This window comes from Pangasianodon hypophthalmus, chromosome 20 (genome assembly GCF_027358585.1).
Source record: "Pangasianodon hypophthalmus isolate fPanHyp1 chromosome 20, fPanHyp1.pri, whole genome shotgun sequence".
NCBI lineage: Eukaryota > Metazoa > Chordata > Actinopteri > Siluriformes > Pangasiidae > Pangasianodon > Pangasianodon hypophthalmus.
Genome location: NC_069729.1, coordinates 7725179 through 7750959, shown reverse-complemented (window position 1 = coordinate 7750959; position 25781 = coordinate 7725179). Strand labels below are relative to the sequence as shown.

The 25781-nt window shown below is 36.3% G+C and overlaps 1 protein-coding gene across 7 annotated transcripts in view; it reads right to left on the bottom strand.

Moving 5' to 3' along the window:
* The window catches only part of ppfia4 (PTPRF interacting protein alpha 4), a 129013-nt gene that overhangs the window by 19893 nt on the left and 83339 nt on the right, over positions 1-25781 (bottom strand). For 3 of the 7 annotated variants that reach the window (XM_053226999.1, XM_053226994.1, XM_053226997.1), the window contains exons 4-17: positions 25142-25216; positions 19405-19479; positions 16874-17095; positions 15674-15820; positions 14771-14909; positions 12028-12107; positions 11404-11535; positions 8810-8872; positions 7811-7902; positions 7273-7405; positions 4234-4460; positions 2881-3109; positions 2040-2075; positions 1670-1800 (exon numbers count right to left, since the gene is read on the bottom strand). In XM_053226999.1, coding sequence (XP_053082974.1) covers positions 1670-1800; positions 2040-2075; positions 2881-3109; positions 4234-4460; positions 7273-7405; positions 7811-7902; positions 8810-8872; positions 11404-11535; positions 12028-12107; positions 14771-14909; positions 15674-15820; positions 16874-17095; positions 19405-19479; positions 25142-25216 — 1781 coding nt within the window. The remainder of the gene's footprint in view (positions 1-1669; positions 1801-2039; positions 2076-2880; positions 3110-4233; positions 4461-7272; positions 7406-7810; positions 7903-8809; positions 8873-11403; positions 11536-12027; positions 12108-14770; positions 14910-15673; positions 15821-16873; positions 17096-19404; positions 19480-25141; positions 25217-25781) is intronic. The other 4 variants (XM_053226995.1, XM_053227000.1, XM_053226998.1 and 1 more) reach the window with 3 other exon arrangements.

Genomic DNA, 25781 nt, shown 5'->3' with positions numbered 1-25781 from the left:
TCGGGATTCTCCTCTAAAACGTCCATCTAGCAACACTAAGGAGGTAATTGCATTGTGTTTTATGGTAGTCTTATTTACAGCAGTCTTAATGACCTTGGACAAGCAACAAAACATCCAGTAACAGGTCTTTTAAGGGTTGTGTTAGTAAAGAAACATTTATGCCAAGCACAGCTGTGACTATTTGGGTGAGCATTGTGAAATATGAAAATATTTTTTTCAGTGCTGCATCTTGTACAGAACACTGAGTTCAGTATAATGACTTCAATACCTGATCCAACTGTTCTTATTGTAGTAGAATGATATCTAGGTAACGATAAAATATCATAATGAGTTGTACAGTGCCAAGCAGTCTGGTGTGTGGTCCATCACTGAGAAAAACAAGGTCCAAAAAGAATGAGTCTTGGTTCCCATTATTATAGGACATTTTCCATGACTTATATAAGCAACAGCTTGTGTTCAAAGAAGGTCATCACAGAAAGTCCATCACTATAGTATGCGACAGCATGCATAGAGTGCAATAGGTAAGTCTGTAAGGGGAATCAGCAGTACACTGTATATCTGTATACTGCAAAGTGAAACAGTATACAGTATACAACCTTGTGTTCCTACCAGCAGTACGCAGAATGCAAGAATGATCATTTGGCGTACTACATTCATGAGACCTGTTAAATTCATGTATGCACTTCCTTCAGAATTACATCAGATTGATCTGATTGACCTTAGAATTACCTCAGATCTAACACAAAATTACCTCAGCTTTACCTCACCTTTAGCTCAGAATTACGTCAGAATTCCATCAAGATTACCTTATATTTAACTCAACATTGCTCTAGAATCACCTCAGACTTACCTCAAATTTACCTCAGAATTAGCTCTGAATTAGCTGAGAATTTACCTCAGATTTACCTCAGAATGATCTCAGAATTACATCATTTACCTCAGAATTATCTCAGGATTATCTCCGATTTAACTCAGAATTACATCAGATTTACTACTTACTTACCTCAGAATTACTCCAGATTTATCCCAGCTTTACCCCTACCTCAGAATTACTCCAGATTTATCCCAGCTTTACCTCAGAATTACCCCAGAAGTACCTTAGATTTAGTTCAGAATTACCCCAGATTAAAAACCATCCAAAAAGAAGTTAAAGAAAAGTGTTGATGTAGCCAGAAGTCTTAGTCTTAGCCTTAGTCCATATACAGTAATGGAACCGTTAGTATAAATAGCTAATTTTCTGTTCTGTTCTGTAAGAAAGATGTCAAAGATCTGTTCTATTCTGTCAAAGATGATATTAAATGTATTAATTTGTTAATAACAGGGAACTAGCAGACTACAGGCTAATTGTCGATTAGCTTTAGCTTGTTATATAAAATATATTTTTGTGTCACCCACAGTACATAATTTAGATGAAAACGCACCACTTTACAACCATGATGTTTGCATGTATATTTCTGTCAGTGTTGCTTTCTTCACCAAAATGTTATTGCTTGTTTTTTTTTTTTTAAATGAAATTACCATGTTGCATTATTATGTTTGCAAATATTCATTTTGATTACAACATTTTGTAGGCAGCCTAAATTTTCTCAGTGATACATTTTTATCCAGAACCTCTTTATTCATTTTGGATGACATTGTGGTATGTGTGTGTGTGTGTGTGTGTGTATACCCTCGTCCATCCTCGAGGCTTCCGGTCAGCTGAGCGAAGTTTATCTGATCGAGTTTGAGACTACGAGGGGAGGAAGGAGGTGACATCTCGCACTTTATAGTGGCCTTATCCTCACGAGCTTCCACTGGAGACTAAAGCAATGCAACAGACACACACACACACACACACACACACACAATGAACACAAAATCCTTACTACTATGTATCTACATACATTAACATTATTAACAATATACATTACATAACATTATTACTAACATTAAATTCTTTTCATGCACTTCATGCTGTTACATGTTTTTCTTTTAAAATGACTTATACACATGAGACAAAAGCAACTTTTTTTGTTTTGTTCACTTTGAAAGAAACTCACAGTGACTTTCCTGCGGTGTTTTCGTAAATCGCTAGGCTGACAGCGTTAGAAAGAAAAGAGACAAACATGCAAACAGACCGGTTAATCTGATTAAACACACAGTCAGATAAAGGGGAATAAATTAGATGCTGAAACCCTGCTGAGATCCTGTCATACCTCCTGGCCAAAACCACTAATGAAAAATAAATCAGTTCTTATTGTAGGGTGAGCATTTGCAAAGGTTAGTGGTTATATCACTTGGATCTAATAAATAGTATTAGGCCATTCAAGAACACAAATGTCAAACATGTTTTACTAAAACATGAAAAAACATACTTGGCAAATACACAAACAAATAAGCCTTATTTGTATGAGGTCAAATTATTTGTGACTTCTTGCTTCTTTCTCAGGACCAGTTAATATTAATCATTAGCCCGTGTTCTGTTTCAAATATATATGTATTTTTAAGGAATAAAACCTGTTCGCTTGGGTCAGTTTCTCTATTGAATGTAAACAATCATTTTATTATATAAATTTTTTTATAATATAAAAAATTTCATGTTATATTGGTATCTGCCGCAATGATCTCCATCTCATTTTTCTTATTTACCTGTGCAGAAAACTTATGTTATGAGGACTATCGCAAGAATATCAGTGAATCTTTTGTGTTTATTTACGTAAATACTATTTATATTGCTAACAACTAAGATAAATGCAAAATGTATTGCGTATATTGTAATCCTATAAAATTCTTTGTGGAAAAAGTAAAGTGAAAATATAAGCCTGTTATAGTGTGCAGCAAAGCCTTCACTGCATATTAAATGTGTGTGTGTGTGTAGTGCTGTGATTTCTCATTTCTCACCAGGGTCATGACACCGAGCTCATGGGCAGTGGAGCGAGATGCCATCTTTGGAGTGGAGCGGCCGCTGACGGGAGGTGAAGAGCTAGCGAGGGAGAGAGCAGTGACCGAGGTGGGGATAGTAGACCGTGGGCGCAGCGTCACGTTCAGCCCATCCATGCTACCACTGTTCACACGGCTCTCAATCTCATCTGCCCGGAGCTCGGCTGATTCTCGCTCTACTTGGATCATCCTGCAGCAAATCATAATGAGAAATGCTTCTATTCACATAACACAGAGTAGGTGAATTATTTTAACAGTTTTTCCAATATAATCTCACATTTGTAAAAACAAATTTAACAATTCATACATATCAATTTGTAAGAAAAATCATGATATATATATATATATATATATATATATATATATATATATATATATATATATGTGTGTATATATATATATATATATATATATATATATATATATATATATATATATATATATATATATATACACACATATATATATATATATATATATATATATATATATACAGCCTCAATATATATACAGTATATGTATTCAAAACATCCCTGTGTCACATAATGTTATTCCTTTAACCTCTTAAATTCAACTATTTGTGTATAAATCATTTCAATAGCAACAATATACATTGGTTCATTAGTGACATTAGTGGCAGTTACAGCTACAGAATGCTGTTTAACTAACTTTGAAACATTTACTCAGCATTCAGGCAATTATCCAATCAAGCAATCAAGAGGAGAATGGCCAGAGTGGTTGGAGCTGACAGGAGGACTAGGGTAACTCAAATAACCACTCTTTACAACCATGGTGAGCAGAAAAGCATCTCAGAGAACACAACACACCAAAACTTGAGGCAGATGGGCTACAGCAGAAGACCACTAGGAATTACTGTTCCTGGCTGACAGGAGTGGAACCTGATATGGCATTCTGCTGTTATAGCCCATATGCCTCAGGTTTCTGTGTGTTGTGTGTTCTGAGATGCTTTTCCGCCCACCACGGTTGTAAAAAGTAGTTATTTGAGTTACCATAGACTTCCTGTCAGCTTGAAACTTTCTGTCCCTTCTGTCGCCTCACACTCTTGACTTGTATCTGCATGATTTGATGATGTTTGCTGCTGCCAAATGACTGGCTGATTGGACAATTGCATGAATATGCAGCGGTATGTTTTTATTTAATTGGCTGCTGAGTATAGATAGTGACATATCATAAGTAATATGTGTAGTTCAGTTCCCTTAAACATAAAGCTACTAATATTTTTTTTTAATCAGAACCTTCAAATCTATGTGTACCATTAATGACATGTTGCTTTCTTGCTGCTTCTAGTCTCACCTGATCTCCTCATTGATGGCATCCAATTGCTCCTGCAACATGAGGGCAAGTGTCTGAGCATCTGAGTGACCACTGGGAGACAGCATGTCCCCTGAGCTGAACACGGTCTCACGGTCATCATCGTCCAGCTCTGAGAGCTCTGTGTCACTGCCCATCAGGTGTGAGCGGCTGCCTCGAAGGCTAGAAGGCTGTAATCGCTCCCAGTCCTGCTCAACCACCGGCAGGACCTGAAATGAAGATATTAATCCTGGTCATATGAGCAGATTCCTTTATTTGCACTTGCACTCTTCACCAGGAGAATACAAAAGCATGGGATTCTTGCATGTTCAGTATCTACTTTACTTAAGGGGTTAATTATAAATTATTTTCCAAAGAGTTTCCTCTTGAAGCTACTTAAAAATAGAACTTACAGTAAGTGCAACATCCAGCGAAGCAGTAAGAGACAAGGAAAGACATTTGTAAATATTATAGTATATTATTATTATATAATAATAATTCTTAAACTCTATAGCTATAGTATAGAGGTGCCTTACAGTGGGTGTATTTATGCAATAGGGCTAGCAAGATAATTCTCCTTTAATTTCAAGGTGTTGCCTTGAAGTGATAGCCATATAGCTTGAAAATGAAAAAGCAATTCAGTGTAAGTGCTGCATATTCTTTTTCAGCAGCAGTGTTCTGATCCGTAATAGCATTATTCATGTAGAGCTAAAAGCATTAGGCTACAGTCATTTCATAATATTACCTCCGAGCAACAGCTTGTTATGTATAAAAGAAAATGCATTTTGGTGTAGGTAGTGGATTAATTCTCAAAGCAACAACACTGAAAATTCTAATCACACATGAAATTATTTTAATTCATCAGCAACAGATACAGTCATGGGAAAAAGAAAGTACACCCTTCTTCAATTCTGTTTGTTATTTATCAGTGTCTTAATGGTCCTCATCAACTTCTAAAAATGTCTTTACAACATTGTTTCAGTTCATTGATGTTTGAGGGCATTCGTTTATGCACAGCTCTCTTAATATCCCAAAACAGCATCTCAATAGGGTTGAGGTCTGGACTTTGACTTGGCCATACCAACACATAGATTTTTTTTTCTATAGCCATTCAGATGTCAAATTGCTGGTGTGCTTGGGATTGGCATGACCCAATTCTGTCCCAGCTTAAGATGCTGGACAGGCGGCCTCATATTTGTCTCAAGAATATTCTGGTATAAAGTGGAGTTCATCGTTGTCTCAATGACCAAAAGTTTCCCAGGTCCTGTGCCTGCAACACAAGCCCAAATCATCGCCCCTCCATCACCATTCTTGAAAGTTGGTATGAGGTGATTGTGGTGATATATGGTGTTTGGCTATCAAACATGGGGCTATGCATGATGACCAAACATCTCCACCTTGGTCTCATCAGCCCAAAAGATATTGTTCCAGATCTTTTGTGGTTTGTTCAGAGGCAATTTTGCAAACCTAAGTCATGCTGCTATATTCTTTTTTGGAGAATAGCCAACCTTCCCTTCCAACCTTCCAAAGCCATACTTGTTCAGTCTTTTTCTGATTGTGCTGTCATGAACGTAAGCACCGTAGGTCACATGATGTGGCTCTTGGGGTTTTCTTTATATCTCTGAGCATTAAACGACTGACCTTGGACTGAATTTGGACTGGCAACAGTTTTGAAGGCTCTCAATTTGTAACCAATCTTTCTCACTGTAGAATGGTGAATTTAAATTGTTTGGAGATGGCCTTATAACCCTTCTCAGATTGATGAGCAGCAACAATTGCTTCTCTGAGGTCATAGCTGATGTTCTTTGTTCTTGGCATGATGTAGAGACACACCTGAGTGCTCCAGAACACCAAACTGTCAAAAGATCTGCTTTTATAGAAGTAGTGACATTTCTTGATGATTAACTCATCTTGTGCATTTCATCAGTAACACATGGTTGCTAATTACTTTCTTAATGATTGTGGAAGTAGGAAGTGTGTACTTATTTTTTTCTTGTAATTTTTGAAGGGTGTAATGATAGTTTCTGAATGTTAGTTTTAGTTTTTGGGGGAAAAAAAGACTACATATTGAAATCTGTTTTTTGTTGTTGTTGCACCTAAGGTTATTTGTTGGTTTATGGAAGTTGATGGGGACCACACAATTGTTATTTAGGCCCTGATAAATAAAAACATAGAATTGAAGGAAAGTATACTTTCTTTTTCCCATGACTGTATAATGGATTGAGGCCTTAATTGCATCTTTCAAATAAGCAAAATAGCAGATATTGTGCATATCCCTTAATGAGTATGGAAAATACAGGGTGACATCTATAAAATAGTTTAATTTAGTCACAATGTTATTTACTAAACTTGAAAGTGCTGTGCAAAATGGTGATTGCATGTTCAACTTAATACATCCGAAGACCATGTATTAAATTTGCGGAAGTGCGAAAAATTATAACATTCACTAGGGTTTCATAATGAAAAGGTTTAGCAAGATCATGCTACTGTATCTCAAAATGATCAAGGATCAGTTGCTTAAAATGATGACACTATAAACACGGCAAATTTGGTTTCGTGTTAGGTATTGGTGCACGTTTGTGCCTCTAATGCAAACAGCATCTAAAAGGAGTCTCTATTCTCTTGAAGATCTAAACTCGCAATGGCTATCAAGAACAAATAGCACATGCAACGACCTAATTTACATATTGTTTTCTACTCTGAGTTTGCACAAGGTGTAATTGAAGCAATTATTATTAGAATTATTATTATTATTTATAAGTCACCCACAACACAGCCAATTTATGCACAAATTAGCACACGTTAATTGGGATGTTAGCATCAGTGCCTCTGCTTGCAAATGCATCATGCATTACAATTACATCGCAAGAAATCAGCAAGCTATGTAATATATTTCAATTTTATTCATCGTTATGTTGTATTCTTTGTCTATCCTATTTTATATTGCTATTTCATTACTGATCTATCTATATAATCTATCTAGACCTTATGAACTTTGCAGTGAAGTGAATGCAGGATGGATCTATACACAGAGTACAGTACCTTTGTGGGCTCGTCCCTGAGTGCTACCAGTCTTCCTTTTTGTGCTCGCCGAATGACTCCTGTACTGGCAAAGTGCTCCCCCTGTCCCTCCACCACAGAAAAACGCAGGTCTGTGGCACTGCCCAGATGAGACCTGGTAAGAGTCACATAGATAAGAGAGAAAATACACATAAATAGACACTCTCCGAAGATTAGATGTACAATAATCCTCTTAATTATTTCAAAAGCAAACATTAGCATGTCTCATCTATCCATTCATCTATTCACTATCCACAAATAACTAAAAGTTCAATCACTGAAAACAGGCTTCTTCTTTATTTGGGTTCCTCTTTTGTCTGGGATGTTCACAGAGCCAGAGCAACAAACAAGTTTTAAATTAGCACCCAGAGTGCTGAATTATCACCAACACTTTGCTTAAGCTTGGATAAACACCAGTGACCCCTATAAAAATGAACTAACTATAAAGAGCTTTAAACTGCACCAAAGCTCAGTGAAATAACCTTAATATATGTAAGTGTTATAGTATAGTATACATTACCGAGGGTGTGTTCCATCTCCAAAAGCTCCGCTCCTTCTCTTTAGATGATCAAGCTCTGTGCGAAGCTTCTCAATTTCTCCTATCAGTCTCTCCTACAAAGCAAGTGACGTGTTTAAACTACAAATCAACTTCAAATTGAGCAATGGTAGACGAAAAAAGATCCGATGTTGCTGATGAATTAAATGGTAGATCCGATTAAACACCATGTAAAAAGGTTTAACATTGTTAATTTAAACAAACACAATTTCCTGGCATTTCTGAGCTTTATTTGTTATACTACATTTCTGAGCTTTATTTGTTATACAGCAGTTAGTTCCAGTAATTTGATTGGTTGAGCAGCATTTCGAGAGTGCTTATATTTCCTATAACCACACTGGGACATTTCGGTACGGTAACTACAGTAATGTAGTCATCAGTGGACATGGCAAATGATAATTTTCAGGAATATAACTTTTCAGATGAAGACGAAAAGGAAGAAGGGACTCTAATTTTACCGTAAGCACCTTTAACGGGAATCTACAATTCAATGTGAACTAGCTAACCAGCTTGCCAATGTGCTATAAAGTGACCATGGCTTCTTCAGGATCTATTTCTGCTAGCGGCGCAAAAATAAACAGAACATTTGGCCATATTTTGTCCAAAATGTCACTTACTCAATATTAATTTCTTGTTTATAGGACTGTTGTATAAATACAATATTGCAGTCGCAATCATGCAGTTATACTGAATACGAGAATGACTGTGATTACTTATGCCACTCACCCTCCGGGCTCGCACATACAGCGAATCATAGCCGTGCTGATATTCATTATATTCACATTATATTCTTGCTAGTGTGAGATTACGTAATTAGAAGCTGTTTAGCTCTCACTGTCTAACGCTTGTTATTACCATGTTGTATATTTAGAAATAAAAGAATGGTTAATTTAATACTCTACATAAAATAATTTATACACACCGCTATCCAATTCCAGAAAAACTTGTACGCGTTAATGTTACCTTGCTGTGGTGGAACTCTTCCAGCTGCTTCTGGGAATTCTCCAGATCCTGGATGAGTGCATTCTAGAAATGAAAATTAAAGGAAAAGTGACAACGGTGTGTAAGTGGGATATCATTCTTAACTGTGGTGTCAAAACTATCAAAGTTGTAAAGCTGTATTACATCACATTCTTTCCACTCACCATTATTCTACCTGCAACTAAACTACACTCTCACATAAACACATTTACTGTACAAGGAGCTAAGTGTTATGGCTAGTGTGTTCATGTTTCTGCACTCTGAAAGAAATGCCAGATGGTTCAGGAATCTGTTACCGCATGTTCTTTAAGCTCACACAGAGCCAAAGCATATATAGAGCTATGATTCAAAACCTAGAGACTCGATGTTGTCATGATACAGGGGTTATAGTGACAAGCAGGGTGGAAAACACTTGAGCAATTGTACTTCTTTGCCATACTTAAGTATGAATTTGCCATATATCTACTTTATATATCTGGAGTATAATTGAAATTGAATACTAGATTCCTACTTAATTACATTTTGAAGAAAAAAAGCTTTCTGCTCCTTACATGTTTATTTAGACCTTTAAAGTACTTGTTACAAATCTCAAAAGTTTCCTTCATCCAGCCAATGACTGTACACAATATATCACATGAACGGGCAGAGTTTAGCATCAAATCATTTCAGTTCGGCATTAAATCATTTCATTTTAGTATCCAATTAAGAATCGTGCCAATTCGTTCTTTGTGATGACCTTCTCATGCTACATAATGTATTATGTATATCCAGAATACAGTGTCAGCCTTGAGGATGAAAACTCCTGGCCCTACTTTAGTAAAATGTTTCAATATCCTGGAGTAAGCAAAGACTCATATAAAATGAGGCATCACCTTTGCCTGTCTAGAAGGCATGAACTCTATTTCATTTGAAAAAAGCATGTTGAGGTACGTTTTGCTAATTTTCTAACATTAACTGGCTGTATTTAACTGTTAGCCTGTTTTTTTTGTTGTTTTTTTTTGCTAATGCCAGATTAGACTAGCATTAGTTCCAGTAACTAACATAAACTGCCTAGGCAGCAAGTCAAATTGTAGCCAGGAGTAAATAGTGGTTATTTACAAGTTATTTTACTTCTGATTTATTCATTAGCTAATTACTGTATGTCTATGTAGCATTAGTCATGCATATGATGTTTTCAGGCAAAACGGTTTAGCTGCTTAAAAACAAAAAACTGATTCTAACAGATTTAGATAATTTAGTAATAAAAGCTCTTTTCCACATGAAAACATGACATGTCATTAGTAAAAACACTTTACCTTTTACTTTTTAATACTTGAGTACATTCAAACGTAGCAATTATTTTACTTTTACTTGAGTACATTATGTTTCTCAGTACTATTTCCACCCCTGGTGACAAGCTTTTATGGGCTATAAAAGATTTTTAATGGACTGTGGGGTGGTGAGGGCAAAAAAAACGAGCATATCAAAATGTCATGGGGCTTAAGTTACGCCTGTGTGCAGCAGGATGTTCACATGGTCAAAATTTACTTGTGTACTTGTGTAAATCCTTCAATATTTTAACGGACTACACTGTAAAAATTGACTGTAAATTTTAGAGTAATTTACTATAAAAGTACTATAAAAATTAAAATAAACAACTGTAAATATATTCAGTAAAGTACTGTAATATCTTATCTTTATAAAGTATAAAATAACACATGATCCAGTATGTTAAAAATAAATAAATAAATAAATAAATAAATACTATAAAAAACTTCATGCAAGATACAAACAAGCTGAAGGTTAAGGGTCTTGCTCAAGGACCCTACCATGGCATGTGGTATTGAGATTTGAACACGCAACTTTCTGATCTGCAAATCAAAGTCTTAACTGAGCCACCTCAACTTGCTCAACTAACTTGCATAGATTCAACAACTTCTACCACTCAATTAACTCACACTAAAAGATTGCATTGATTAAATGCAAGCTGGTTGAGCTAGCTGTGGTGGCTCAGTGGTTAAGGCTTTGAGTTACAGATCAGAAGGTTGTGTGTTTAAATCTCAGCACAGCTACCATGCTGCGGTTGGGTCCTGGTGCAAGACGCGTAACCTTCAGCTCAGCTGTATCCTGCATGAATTGTAACTTGTTTTATTTTTAAAAAAGCATCAGCCAATTGAGCAAATGAGGATCATGTGTTATTTTATACTATGCAAGATATTACAGCACTTTACTGTAAATATTATAGTTGTTTACTGTAAATTGCACCCTGTTGCCAGTAAATTACTGTAAAATTTACAGTCAGGTTTTTTTTTTTTTTTTGATGTTCACTGAAGCAATGAATGTTCACTGAGCAATAAATTTTGATAGTTTGAAAAATTTAAACGGATCTGTGCCGACTCGTTTGATCGGGCATTATTTAATTATGTGACTCAATTCATTTTAAATACATCTATTATATGGTTTTAACTTATTGATGTTCACTCATATTTGGTTGCACAGTGCTGTGTGCATACTGTATATGAGTGAACAATCAGTATATACAGTACCTGTGTGTTTCTATATACAGTATAGAAGTGTGTGTGTGTGTGTGTTTCCACCTTATCCTCCAGGGCAGCCATTCGTTCTTTCAAGTGGAGCTGCAAGCGTTCATTAGATTCAGTGAGCAGGCGGTCCACTGTATCCGACAGACGCCTGTTGTGTTCCTCATTCATTTTTTCCCTTTGACGAGCCTAATAGAAAAAGAGAGGGAATAAAACAAGGGGTCATGAGAAGATAAGATATATAATGCAACCAGTAGATGGCAGGCCTTTTCATTCAAGCATGTAGGTGGGAAGTGTGCTTCCACTTTTTTTGTGTAAATGTAAATGGACAAAAGAAGTTCCTGTAGCCTGTAACATCTCGCAAGCAGTCTGGCAGTTGGACAACTGAGAAGCGATCTTGTGGAAATTGAGATAAATATTCAGTTAAAGAAATTGTAAGTGTGAAAAAAAAACAGATCTCTGCTGCTTCCTAAGTTTCACTGTTTTCCTATGGTTGCTATGGTGATAACCTTCTTGAAAGTCCAGTCAGTGAACTGTAGACTGGTAACATTATTAGTTCTTATTCATCTCAGACTTCTGAAGCCTTTTGTATTTGTACTTAAATGTCCATTTCTCTCATGCGTTTATACACACAAATACACACACTTCAACAACGAACCCACGTTAGCACATGCCACTCACTCGGCTCAGCTCCTGGTTCTTCTCTTCCAGCTGCGACTCTAATTGCCGAAGACGCTCTTCAATGTTTCCATGTCGTTCCTCTGCCTGCAAAATTGAATGTCACGAGTAAAACAGAGCAGTAGTAATGCTACTGATGTTGCATTTTCATATTGCAAAAGCTGCCTAATGTTTGATTACGGTTTCTGACTGCATGTTAATGTGGAAATCTCAAATTTAAAGAGTGAATTGGTGCTTTGACACGGGAAGAACAAACAATGCACTCGCTGTTCTGGTGCTTAAAATCTTTGGGAAATATGGCCATAGAAAGAATAGCTAATGACTGAGGCTAACTAGCACTCTGTCCTTATCACGCTAGCACTAAGATGTTTTATACAAATATTGTAAAGCCAGGGTGGCAATGGAAATGAGACAAATCTACTAGCAACGTCAACAGTTCCCAACAGTGACCCATCCTGATGCCCTACTTCTGGTTGGAGTTCTTATCGGTTGAGTTCACTCGCTGCTGCTGGGGGAGGCTCCATATGGACAGTCTGAAGAACCATTTGGCTTGCTGGGGATGGTGCCACCTCGGGGCTGTGGAGATGGCTTGGGGATCACATATTGGGAGCTGTACTGTAATGGCCTGGGACTGTGGTTGCTGTAGTGGCTTTGGGGCTGCGGTTGCCACGAGCACCTTCGTACTCAGGACTCCATCAGTGGACAGTGGATAGATTTTAACCAACCGGACTCCTTGCAAAAACTGTGATGAATTTACTGGTTGCACAATTGCACTATTTGTCCATATAGTACACAATAATAGAAGAGATTTATTTATAATCGCACTATCCGTTGCACCCAGGTGAGGATGGATTCCCTTTTGAGCCTGGTTCCTCTCAAGGTTTCTTCCTCATATCATCTCAGGGAGTTTTTCCTTGCCACCATCGCCACTGGCTTGCTCATTAGGGATAAATTCACACGGATAAATTCACATATTTACATTATATTTTTTGTGAATCCATTTATTTCTGTAAAGCTGCTTTGCGACAATGTCCATTGTTAAAAGCGGTATGCAAATAAAATTGAATTGAATTGAATTCCCTCAGATGTGAAGGTAAATTATGTACAACTAAATTTACATTGTAATTACACTTTGCTTCAACTGCATATCACAGTTCTCTGGCATACTGAGATATATCAACACTGTGTACTATCCTCAGAACAAACTGAATTATGGCATCTCCTTTAACAATGTTCATGTGAAATTTGGCTAAAATAAGGGAACCACTGAGCACAATAATAACATGGTGCATGTTGCATATTACATAGAACACTGCACGTGGAACATCTCAATGAAATCACCTGGTGAAACTGCTCTAAGGTCAGAAGCACAAAAGCAGTCACTGTACTCCATTTGCAAAACCGTTTCAAATTACAAAATAGACAAATGGAGCAGCTCCTGCACACACACACACACACATACACTCTGCAGAGAGAAAATGCTACTTTCCTGTTCTCATCAATGTTTCAAAGATTAAGCACTTGGACTGGGTGTATGATTAAACCGTCAATAACCTTGTAATTGAAGAACTTAACAGAGAGACTGAGCGCAAACACATTTCCTATTATTTTTTTATGGATGAAATATTTCTTCACATTGTTTTGCTTAGAGCTTTTACTCCAGAAGTTACACCAGGATTATTTAATCAAGACAAATAGAGACTCGACAGTATGGGGTTGCATGACTACTAACTTTTACTAGCTGACTAGTTTAAAAAAGTAATTAACTGGTCGACTAGTCATCTTTTCCATTATTAAAGCAAACACTGTTTCAGGACATTTCTATTTTTATGCTTTTTTTTTTTTGTGCAGCAAAGAACGCTTCAAATTACACTTGAACTAACAGCCATACACAGACTACAAATTAAATTTCAGTAATTAAATTAAATGCAAATTTTAGTTTACACTCTTAATGACAAGAAGAAAAAAATCAGTGCAAAATAATGAATATGTGCATAATATTACTCTATTTAAATGCATAAATTCTTAAAATAGTGTGACGAACTCTTCAAAAATAAGTGTGAATAAGCTGGTGGCTCAGTTAAAAATAACTGGGAGGTTTTTTCCTTCCGTGTTCAACTTAGGGCTTATTAGTGTCCACAAATGAGTCTGGATTGGCTGTTTTGAGCTGGCATGTGTTGTTGATCTGCTTCTAACCAAGCTGAGTGGGATTAAATAGTGATGTGCAACCCGTGGCTCCTAAAGCACTCTTTCACACAGTGCTGGTCACAATGGAATTCACTATGCCACAGTGAACTGTATTTAAATTTTATCTAGCTTTATAGAACAACAAAAATACCTGCAGGAGGAATGCCTTTGGGAGTGGGCAGGAGTAAGATTAAAAATGCAAAGTGATTTTAATGGACAATTAAAGCAAAAAAAGACTTTCCCAGTATAGTACATTTATGTTCCATAACATAGTACATTTAGCCTGCTTTCTTAAACTTCTGCCTGCATCTCCATATTGTCTGCCTCACTGTCTTTTCCACTGCCTCAACTAGTTGAGAGCTAACCACAACGGCGACTAGTAAATGTATTAATGAAATAATCGACCAATCTGTGCAACACCTACTCGACAGTGGTGCGTTTCAGCAAAGATGCCAACAAAACTCTTGTAGCTGGAGCATGCTTCAACTACCAGTACAGTATGTATGTGCGTGTGTTTGTGTACATGTGTCTTGGGAGAGGGTTTGGAGGGATGTGTGACTTGCCTTGGTGAGAGCAGCCACTCTCTGAGCCAGTTCAGCCTCCACCTCTGGCAGTGTTTCGGCTTTCCTCATGGTCTGCTGTAGCCTCTGTTCAGCCAGCTCCAATAGCTCCTGCAAATGACGCACCTTCTCCTCGCTCTGTAAAACACATAAGTTTAGACTTGGATTACAAATTAGATTAGATTAAGAATACGAGTACAGAGCCAGTGAAATGGAGTTTTTCGCATATCCCATCTTGCTTGGAAGCTGGGGTCAGAGCGCAGGGGCAGCCATGATACAGCACCCCTGGAACAGATGTGGTTAAAGGCCTTGTTCATGTGCCCAACAACAGCAGCAGCTTGACAGTGCTGAGCTTGAACCCCGACCTTCCGATCAGTAACCCAGAACCTTAACCGAAAACCTCCCCATGAGAAATCAGTAGAGTATAAACTAGTCAGAACTAAACACAGAACAGGTGAACACAACCAGGCAACAAACCAATGACAGGGATGGAGATAGTATTACAGCAGAAATCCAAAAGAAATATGATCACACGGCATCCGTTGCCATGGGAACTGGGAGAAACTGTGACAATCAGCCTGAGACCTGGCCATGAACCTACACAGGTATTTTTGAAAACAATTTTCCCTACACATTATCATTATAAGTATTCACGTCCCAGTATTAACATTTCATTAATTTCCCATAATATGCATTAGTGATATTTCTATATTTGAAAACCTGTTTACGTATACTTGTTCTCACAACAATTTTTTACTTGGCAGGATAAAACTGCACTTGTAATTAGTTATTTTTACGTATATAAAGCATTGCTGAGATTTTACTGGAAAGGAAAGTATATTACTGTGATATTATCATATCCAACAGTTATTACTGCTATATGATAATCTGGTGGACTCGACCTGTCGATGGAGCGAGTCCTTGGTGGCCAGCTCGTTCTCCAGCTTGTCATTCAGGTCATGGATGGAGGTTGTTTCACGTTGTGCAGCCAGGTAGCGCTTCTCTAGCGTTGTGATTCGCTCCTCCATGTCCTCCTTCTGTGCCATCGCCTGTTGAACAGGCACATAGTAAGAGCAAAACACACTCCAGGAATAGAGGACTTGATATATGCATAGACTCCCATTCACTGTTAAAAATGTTTCAAATTTCAATACTTTAAAGGGACGGGTTGTAATGTTTAGATGCTGCATTTCATTGCAACGGTAATGAAACCATTAAGAAGCTTGCTTATACCACAGCGCTGTTGAATTATCGAATCTGATTGGTCAGGTGTTGATTCATTTACTGTAACACCAGCTCTCACAGTAGTGCTGATTGCAAGGTTTATATTAATGCGCTCGTTCTAATACGTCATTGTTTCTATAGTAAGAACTTACAAAAAGAGTTGGGCGATGTTCCACATCATCTACGTGCTGTTATGTAATAAGAAAAATGTTTATGACATGATATAGTGAAATTTCCCATCATTTATGGATGGAGTCTCCAGTGTTAGTGCTTTGTAACAGGAAGAGATAAAACTGTAACCTTAAGTTTTCCAGTATGGGAAAGCCTTCAGGAAAGATGACATTGCATTCTTGGTAACATGACAAGCTGCATTTATTTGTATTAATTTCAAAAGAGAGAAAACAGAGACACTGGTGAGGGAATGATGTTTATAGCTGCTATAACATAAGTAATAACAGGATCTACCTTGTCTCTCAGGTGTTCCACAACATTAAATGTAGGCATAAATGGATAAAAAGTATGACATGCTGGTAAACAGGTAAACAGCTGTGGTATGTTATTGGGAAATAATCAACTTTGATGTGGTAACAGTAACTCCGCTTTGCATTAGGCCACATTACACACCGTGTAAAACTGGAAACATGAATATAGTGTACATCTGAAAATTATTTATAATGCATTGTTGTACCTTTAATTAGCTTTTAGGAAAAAAAGCTTTCAAGGTATACTACACGTGCCTTTGAAGATACCCTTGTGGACCACCACAGCTTCAAACTGCCTAGCAGCAACTTACCTTTTGTAATTATCATTAAAACTAAAGTAGGATATTCTGATAAACACAATCCCTCTGTGTGTTTGGGTGTGTGGCTCACACTAACCTCGCGGATGTCTCGCTGGTGTTTGGCGTTGAACTCCTCGCTCTTCAGCAGCTCCTTGCGCACATTGGCGAGTTCGCTCTCTAGCTCAGCCACGCGGGTATTCAGTGTGTTAGCACGCTCACGACTCGTCGACAGATCTTTATTAGCTTTGTCTAGCAGTTCCTGCAGCTCCATAGCACGAGTGGAATCATCGTGGACATCTATGGAGCCATTAGGCAGCCTCTGTATTGAACGAAAATAAGCATAGAGACATGAAAGTCACTGTATTGCCATACTGCTGTCCTTGACTTTTTTTCACAACTCGGAAATGTGAGTGATTTACGCCAAAGAAGTGGCCAGTTGTATCTCAAAGCCAGGTGTGTGTAGTGGGGAACAGTTTCTTGAGGCTTTTATTTATTTATTTGGAATTTAAAAAAAAAATGTGTATGTGTGTAAGACAAAGAAAAATTCTATGTTTAATTGTAGTATTTTCCAGAACTTCTGGCACATACTGGAAAGGATAATGTATCTGAACTGATTTTGTTGATGATGGTTGATGGTTAAAGGTTAGCATGACTAGCTGTCCCCTTAACTAGCTAGCAAGATCATTAGCTAACTTGCTAAGTAGCTCGCAAAGTACATTCATAAAGTTTTATCAGGCATCCTTGAGTCAAAGTGTAATTTAAACCTGTCAGTGTTGTAAGACAGCTCACCTTCGTGGTTCACATTATTGCTTTATGACAAGCAGACTCGACTCAAGTTCCCTTCCTGCAAATTTCCATCCACGATTAATTGACTTAACATATTTCAGGGTGTCGTTTAACTTAAAATATGACTGACTACCAGGGTTGGGAGGGTTACTTTAAAAATGTATTCCTTTACAGTTACAAATTACTTCATAAAAAATGTAATCAGTAACCTACTCCAAGGATCACAATATGAGAGTAATGTAATCTGATTACTTTTGGATTACATCAAGGTCATATATGTAAATAAAATCAAGAGAAAAGCAATATGAACAACATCAGCAACATCACAAAAGCATTTCCGAGAAAATATTCTTACACATTTACATTATACCGTTAAATGCTGATGTTTTATCCTAAAGATTCTACTCACCACATTTCTCTGTTTTTAACGCACGGCATATTAATTGACTTAATTCATTTTGTATTTGTGGTCCTTATTATTGCATTATTTATTGATGGGTGCATTTATACTGCTGGCTTACATCACATGACAAAATAATAATAATAATAATAATAATAATAATAATAATAATAACAGTTCTGTGTAAAAAAGCACCTGTGTATCCTCCGCTTTCCTTGTTCCTTGATTCTTCTGAATGCTTTTTAAGAATTTGAACTTCCTTACAGTTAGATTTTTAGTTTGATCTTCTAGATCACAGGCTGAAGCAATCAAGGAGGCATGAATTACAGGTTTAGGATACACAGATTATTTGTGCTACACACTACAGAAAATGATATTTTACCAAGTTAAAAGATCTTGAATATAGTCAAATGTATCTAGTATTTCCTATTATAAGATTACGATACACCAAATATAATATTATTAAACCTATTTCTAGACATTTTTACTCATTTTAAGCTTAAAATAATCTTGTTCTATTGGCAGAACCTTTTTTTTATGCATTTAGATCTAGAAAGAAGCAAAATTATCTGCCAGAGTATGAGAAATTTTAAAGCTTGAAATATGTAAAAGCGTCTAAATAATCATTTTAATATTATATTTTATATAATAATAATTATCTACCAAGAATATATAATAAGAAATATAACAGGAAATATTAAAGCTTCATTATAAGAAATATTATAATAAGAAATATTAAATAAATTTACCCATAATCAAGATATTTGTACTTGATATGAAATCTTTTTTTTTTAACAGTGGCTGCTTCCTCCCCAGCTTGTGAGACTTTTGTGATTACCCTTTCTGTTTGTGTAAATTATGCTAATTTGTTTTCTGCCTGTATATGTCCAATTAAAACATATCACTTTTTTTCTCTGAATTTTGAAACCCTTCGAAAAAAGATGCTTGCTAATACAGAAGGAGAATTTGTGTGCAATATTTCAGGTCATTTGTGGGGGAGAATAAAAAATAGCAAGGCACATAATTTCCTCCCTCTTTAGTTTACCTCCCTAGGCACTTTATTCAGCAGTATGGTTTTAATAATCCTGACCTACAACTTGGGAGTGTGTGTGTGTGTGTGTGTGTATCACAGTTTCAGGCAGACATTCCTTGCGAGTAGGTGGATGTTTGGTCTAAAGCTGAATTAATTGCTGGAGGTTAATTAAAGAAACCTTCAGGGAGAAGACTAGATGTTGAATAACTCATCAATTCCCATGTCTTCTGTTGTCTTTAGAAATGCTAATACCTAATTCTGAGTTAGATGTTTATACAGTATATTACAAACACTACTGCAGCGAAGAATACAAAGTTTCCAAAGAAGAAGGATGTTTCATTACTAAAATGGCACTTTGATTGTATATTAGTGTGGAGTATGGACATGGCATAAGATAATATTTATCAACCTTCCAGGCTGGTTTTGCGCCGTCCATTTTGTTGCCATCTGTCTTTCCATCTCTTCCCTGTCGCACCATGGCAAGCTGTGGATACAAAGCACAAACATTTTTGTTTTACAAAGTGGTTTTACACTGGGGATTGTTAGCATTGATGGAGAGCCACTAGTGAACATTTAACCCTTTACATGCTGATAAAAATGTCTACCATTAGATTAAATGTAGCAAATGAAGTTTAACTGTTTAATGTGGCTTTCTAATGAATTGCCTAATGCACATGCTTTTGAGCTGATTAATGAATTACCTAATGTGTGTGTGTGTGTGTTTTGGTAAATATCCATAGGATGGCACTCATCTGTTTCTCAGTGCTACCTGAACACAGCGAGGCCGAACACCAACATCAACCCTGAGCACTTAAACTTACTAAAAATCATCAAGAATATTCAGTGCAGTGTAATGAAGTGTGGGGCTCATTTTATTGACTACGTACACACTGGAACTTAAATAAGAAAGAGAGAGAGAGAGAGAGAGAGAGAGAGAGAGAGAAGGACAGAAAGCAAGGACAAGGATGAGAAAAGGAGAGGAAGGAAAAGAAGGAGCTATGAGATATTAAGCATATGACAGGATGAGTGAAGGAGAAAGAGAATGAAAGAAAGCATACATGAAGACAAGGAAAGAGAGTAGGAGTGCATGAGAGAAGACAGGAGAAGGAGAGAAAGCGAAAACACAGTGAAGGCGAGAAAGGTTTAAAGAGAGTATGACAGGATGAGAATTGAAGAGATGAAGCGAAAACATGAGACAAAACAGATGGCAAAGACAAAGAGCGAAAGAAAGCACATAAGAAAATGTATTGAGAAGAGAAGGAATGAGAGATAGAGGACTTGAAATGAATGAGAGAAGGGCAGTGAGTGGAAGGAGGCATAGCAGGGAGAGAGGAGTAGGTGAGGATGAGTAAGGAAAGGAGGAGTAAGAGAAATCACATGAGGGGATGGGAAAAGGAGAAAGTGAAAGCATAGAAGGAAATGAAGAGAAGGGGACAGAGAGAGAGAGAGAGAGAGAGAGAGAGGGAGAGAGCAAACATAAGGATGAAAGAAGGAGCAAAACAGAGAGAAAATGAATGGAAGAGGGTGAGGAAAGGGCAGAGACAGCCAGATAAAGTATAGGTATAAATTAGAAAATGAAAAACAGTGAAGGAAAAAAAGGAAGAAACAGAGCGAGGGAGAGCATAGATGAGGTTCAGGAAAGAAAACAAAAGAGAAGGTGAGAATAAGGCAAGAGAAAGAGGAGGAGAAAAGAAAGACAATGAGAAGAAGAGACTGACAAAGCAAGAGACAGATTTCTAAGGACCAGACACACACACACACACACACACACATAGTGGCAGTAGTGCTGCTTCTACACACACTGAATAACATGTTTTAATACATGTGTTAATATCATTGGTTCTCATAGTGGAGTCCATTAATTAATTAATTAATTAATTAATTTTTTCTTTTAGAAATTACAAACCAACATTATCAAAGTTATTATATTTATTATATAAGTTCATATAGTTATTATTCTGTTTGACTTTTCCCTTGAGTTGAAGTGGTTTAATCCAAACCTCACTAACTCAAAAACAAGGAGCCTATAAATAATGCACACTTGGACCTAATGTGATCTGTGGGTGGAAGGTTTGAGAATAGAAAGCTCTATGGCTCTAATAAATAAACAAAATATTATTATATACATTTACATAATGTTCATGAAATAAAATCTGCACTGAGAGGCTTAATGGGATTTATTTTGCAATGAAAGTCGTCCCTGCAGCTTCGTGTCCTAGAAGCCTGGAGCATCAGGAATAGGCGAAAGCGTGATGAAATGTTATATCAAACTCAATCGTGCTAGTGGAGAAAGAAGGAGGTTCAGATGTTCTGCTCAAAATCAAGCCATTTTAGAATTTTTCTCAAAAGTAGAACAATCTTTAAAATAACTTGTTCAGCATTAACCTTTATAAACTCAGCTCAGTTTCTTTAATCACATTGTTAAAAGACACATTTAATTTTATAAGTGACTGCTCTTTATAAACACACACACACACACACACACACACCACATACCTCTCTCACCTGCTAATGTAATGAAATCAGTGAAAGGGAAATTCTAGGTCAAGGGTTAATAGTGAAAAGACTAGGAAAAATGTAATCTGAGCTCATTATTGAGAGTGAAGGCCACACACACACACACACACACACACAGTGAATGCTTAATGACTCAGCTGAATTGTAGGTTTTGTCCCAGATACCCAATCACATGGATAAAAACAAGAAATGTCATTCAAGAACGTTTGTTTTTATTTTTTTTTAAGTTTTCTTAAATTCAGTATTTCCTGCAAACAGCTCAAGTATTTCTGAGATTTAAACATACAACAGTCAATCTGTTGAAAATACAATAAAAAAAACCACAAGGTTTGCCTTATTGGAGAAAAATATAATATATAAATAATATATTTTCATCCAGAAGCATCTAGATCAACAATATGTTTTCTATATTTGCCTTTTTGTATTGCAAACTTGTTCCTTTGCTTAGAATGAGAAAAACAAAGTAAAAAAAATGTACATGTCGCTGATTAAAATCAGATCGTTTTCTGTACTCTCTGAGTCTACAGTTAACTACATGAAAAGACAATGACACAGAAATGAAACCATAAATCAGACGATACTACAAGAAAGCACCTCTTTAATGTGCCACTGTTTCCCATCACATACAGATTTTTTTTGGTTTACAAGCGGCATTATATTGTAGATGCGAGCTGCTAAACTGAGCCATGAGGCACAAACTAAGCTAAAGGACAGAGCTGGAGAATGTGTTCTGGATATTTGGACCTACAAATAAAAAAGAGAAAACATGGATGGTATATACAAAGTGTTTTAAACTAGTTATTGATATAATTATCTAAACATTCGTTATTTTGTCAGTTAGTGAATTAGTTAATTGTTCTAATGATCAGAAAACCTTTTTCTACTGCCATATTTCTGACGGATACATGAGTTTTACAAGTATGCTTTCACCCCTACACACCCCTTAGCTAAAGTTTTTGGTGTGTTTTTTAATTAATTGATTAATTATTCATTGATTAATTAATCTACATCTGCTAGCCAAAACTAAACCATTCCTATCCAGTTCAGATTTTGAGAACGCAATTACTGCCATTGTTTTTTCTCGAATGGATTATTGTAACTCCCTTTATTATGGAGTTGATGCTCAAGCACTTATGCGTTTGCAGAAAATCCAAAATGCAGCAGCAAAAATGATCAAGTCGGCAAAGAAATATGAATCGGTACCTCCGTTTTTAATTTCATTAAAGTGGCTGCCAGTATCTATAAGATTCTTGTACTGGTTTTCAAGTTCCTGCACAATCTAGCTCCTGTGTATTTGTCCATTATGGTGTCATTCTACTTTCCCTCTAGTTCTCCGAGATCAGAAAATCGACATCAGTTATGTGCTACTAGGACAAAATACAAACACAGAGGAGATAGAGCCTTTTCACGAGCAGGCCCTAAATTGTGGAACGATCTCCCTCTTTTTATTCGATCTATTAAATCTTTACCTATGTTTAAATGTATATTAAAACAACATCTTTGAAATACAAATGGGGAGCTCATTGGATGAAGTTATTATGTGTGTGTGTGTATGTGCAGGTGATGTTTGTGTGTCTATTATTGTATTTTTATTGTATTTCTTAGTATGTGATTGTAAAGCACTTTGGGCAATGCAAATTGTATTAAATTGTGCTATACAAATAAATAAACTGAACTGAACTAATTAATTAATTTGCTTTTTGGTTGCTTGGGCAGTGGTTAGTTATTTATTTGCTTTTTGGTGGCTCAGTGGTTAAGCTGTTGGACTACTGATCAGAAGGTTGTTAGTTTAAATCCCAGAACTGCCAAGCTGCCACTGCTGGGCCCTTGAGCAAGGCCCTTAACCCTCAACTGCTCAGTTGTATAAATGGTGTAAATGTAAGCTGTTCTGGATAAGGGCTTCTGCCAAATGCCATAAATGTAAAATTGCTTTAACTACAGCATACGTAAATACTTCAAATTTATACACACAACATCTTTCAACTTGTAAATATGAACAAAAAGTATATATTCATAAGCATTAAAAAATATGTGTAAAGTATTCAGACACTATATTAAATAAATCTTGTGTAAATTGCAACTATTGTCATCACAAAAGACGTTGGCATTTGGTGGTATGTAATAATTGTGAAAGTGAAGGAGATTACTAAAGTTCTCAGGAACAACATTCGAATGGAAAAAGTTACAGAGTAAAGCCAAAGCAAGCTACCATAACAAAGACCTTAAACATCCCAGAGAGTACAGTTCTGAATGATAAACGCTCTGTCACATAACACAAAAGTTCTGCCTAAATGCACTTTTTTTCATTCCGAACACCACCATTTCTCATACTGACAAATTATCTGCTACAGCTAAATATAGAAATCATTATCAATAGGCTGTTTCTGTTGCCTGCTTCAGCGAACATTACTAAAATTCTTGCATCCCTCAGACAGAAACCTAGCTAGTCTCCAGATTATACAGTTTGTTAACAGATATTGAAAAATATCTGCACTCATCTTTAGTGGAACTACTGAATCTAGAAATTTTTAAGCTGTCAAAATAAGTCAAATTTAGTTTTTTTTCAATTGAAAAAGACAAAAGACAATTAAAAAGATAATTAAAAGTTATTGATCCTAAAAAAAATGAGATATTTCAGTGTAGAAAGAATAACACAATATAAGATTTACAAATAATAACAGAAGAAAGTACACTGAAAAAAGGAATATGTGGTCATCATATTTAAGAGAATATACACTCAATAGGATTAATAGGAACACCTGTACGCCTGCCCATTCATGCAGTTATCCAATCAGCCAATCATGTGGCAGCGGCACAATACATAAAATCATGCAGATACAGGTCAGGAGCTTCAGTTAATGTTCACATCAAACATCAGAATGAAGAAAAGTGTGATTTCTGTGACTTTAACCTGCACGCTGAGATGCCTTTCTGCTCACCATGGGTGTAAAGAGTGATTATATGAGTTACTATATCCTTCCTGGCAGCTTGAACCAATCTGGCCATTTCCTCTGACCTCAAGGTGTTTCCTCCTACAGACCTGTCATTCTTTTTGTTTTTCACAAAAGATCATACTTTTTCTGCATTCTGATGTTTGATGCAAACATTAACTGAAGCTCTTGACCTGTATCTGCATGATTTTATGTATTATGCTGCTGCCACATGATTGGCTGATTGAATAACTGCATAAATGTGAATGTACTACAAATACTTTACATAAATATTAAAGTTTCTCATAATAGTGTGAATTCATTGCTTATACTAAAGGTAATTTAGACAAGTTTTTAATTACTAGATTGAATAGTGATCTTTAAATAGATATTTAAAGTGATCGTGATCAATTCATGTAGTATTAACGCAATTAATTACATTATTAAAAACCCTTTTTTTTTTTTCAGGGCTTTGAAATTACATGATTAAATCATGCTGGATGTACAAAAATACACTGTGTTAATGTTAACTCGATTGAATCATATGGAACCGATGTACACGTTTGTTGAATTAAGTAAATTCACCGAGCTTTTTTTTCAGTGTAGATGGTGTCCGGTGGTGGTAGTAGATGTTGGATCTTAGAAAGATGATTTCAGCAAAGATCAATATACATATACATACAATATTTACACACATACCTCCTGACTGGTGGCCGCCAGTTGGCCCTCTAGTGATGTCACTCTTTCCAGAGCCACACGCAGTCGCTCCCGCACCTACAGCAAGTCAACAAACCAATATCACACACTGACAAAACTTCAACCAAGTATCTTAATTCACACTCATGCACAATATCAGCAGAATTTTCTATCATCGATGATAGTGAAAAACAAGTTAAGTGCTTTAAGGCTTCTAATTTATTGAAAATAAAGACACTTCAGTTTGGAAAAGTAGCTCTCTCAAACCAAAGCATACAAAGTGCATGCCCACTTCCTGTGATTGGCCCATACAGCGGTGTGAAATAGGAATTGTACAACTACAAATTTTTACTAATCAACCAGTAATTTTAAAAAAAAACTTTTAGGACATGGCTATTTTTAGGCTGTGCTTCAATTAACAGCCATACACAGACTACAAATGAAATTTCCAGCTTTAGTGCTGGAATTTAGCATTTAGGCTACACTAGTAACAACAAAAAGAAATGAAAAACTAAATCGGTGCAATAAATGTGCAAACTAATAAATATGTATATTGTATTATAATATTTTAGAAAGTAGGTATTCTTAAATTGCATTGATTAAACTGCATTCAGCTAGCATCTCAGCTGAAATCACTGATTCT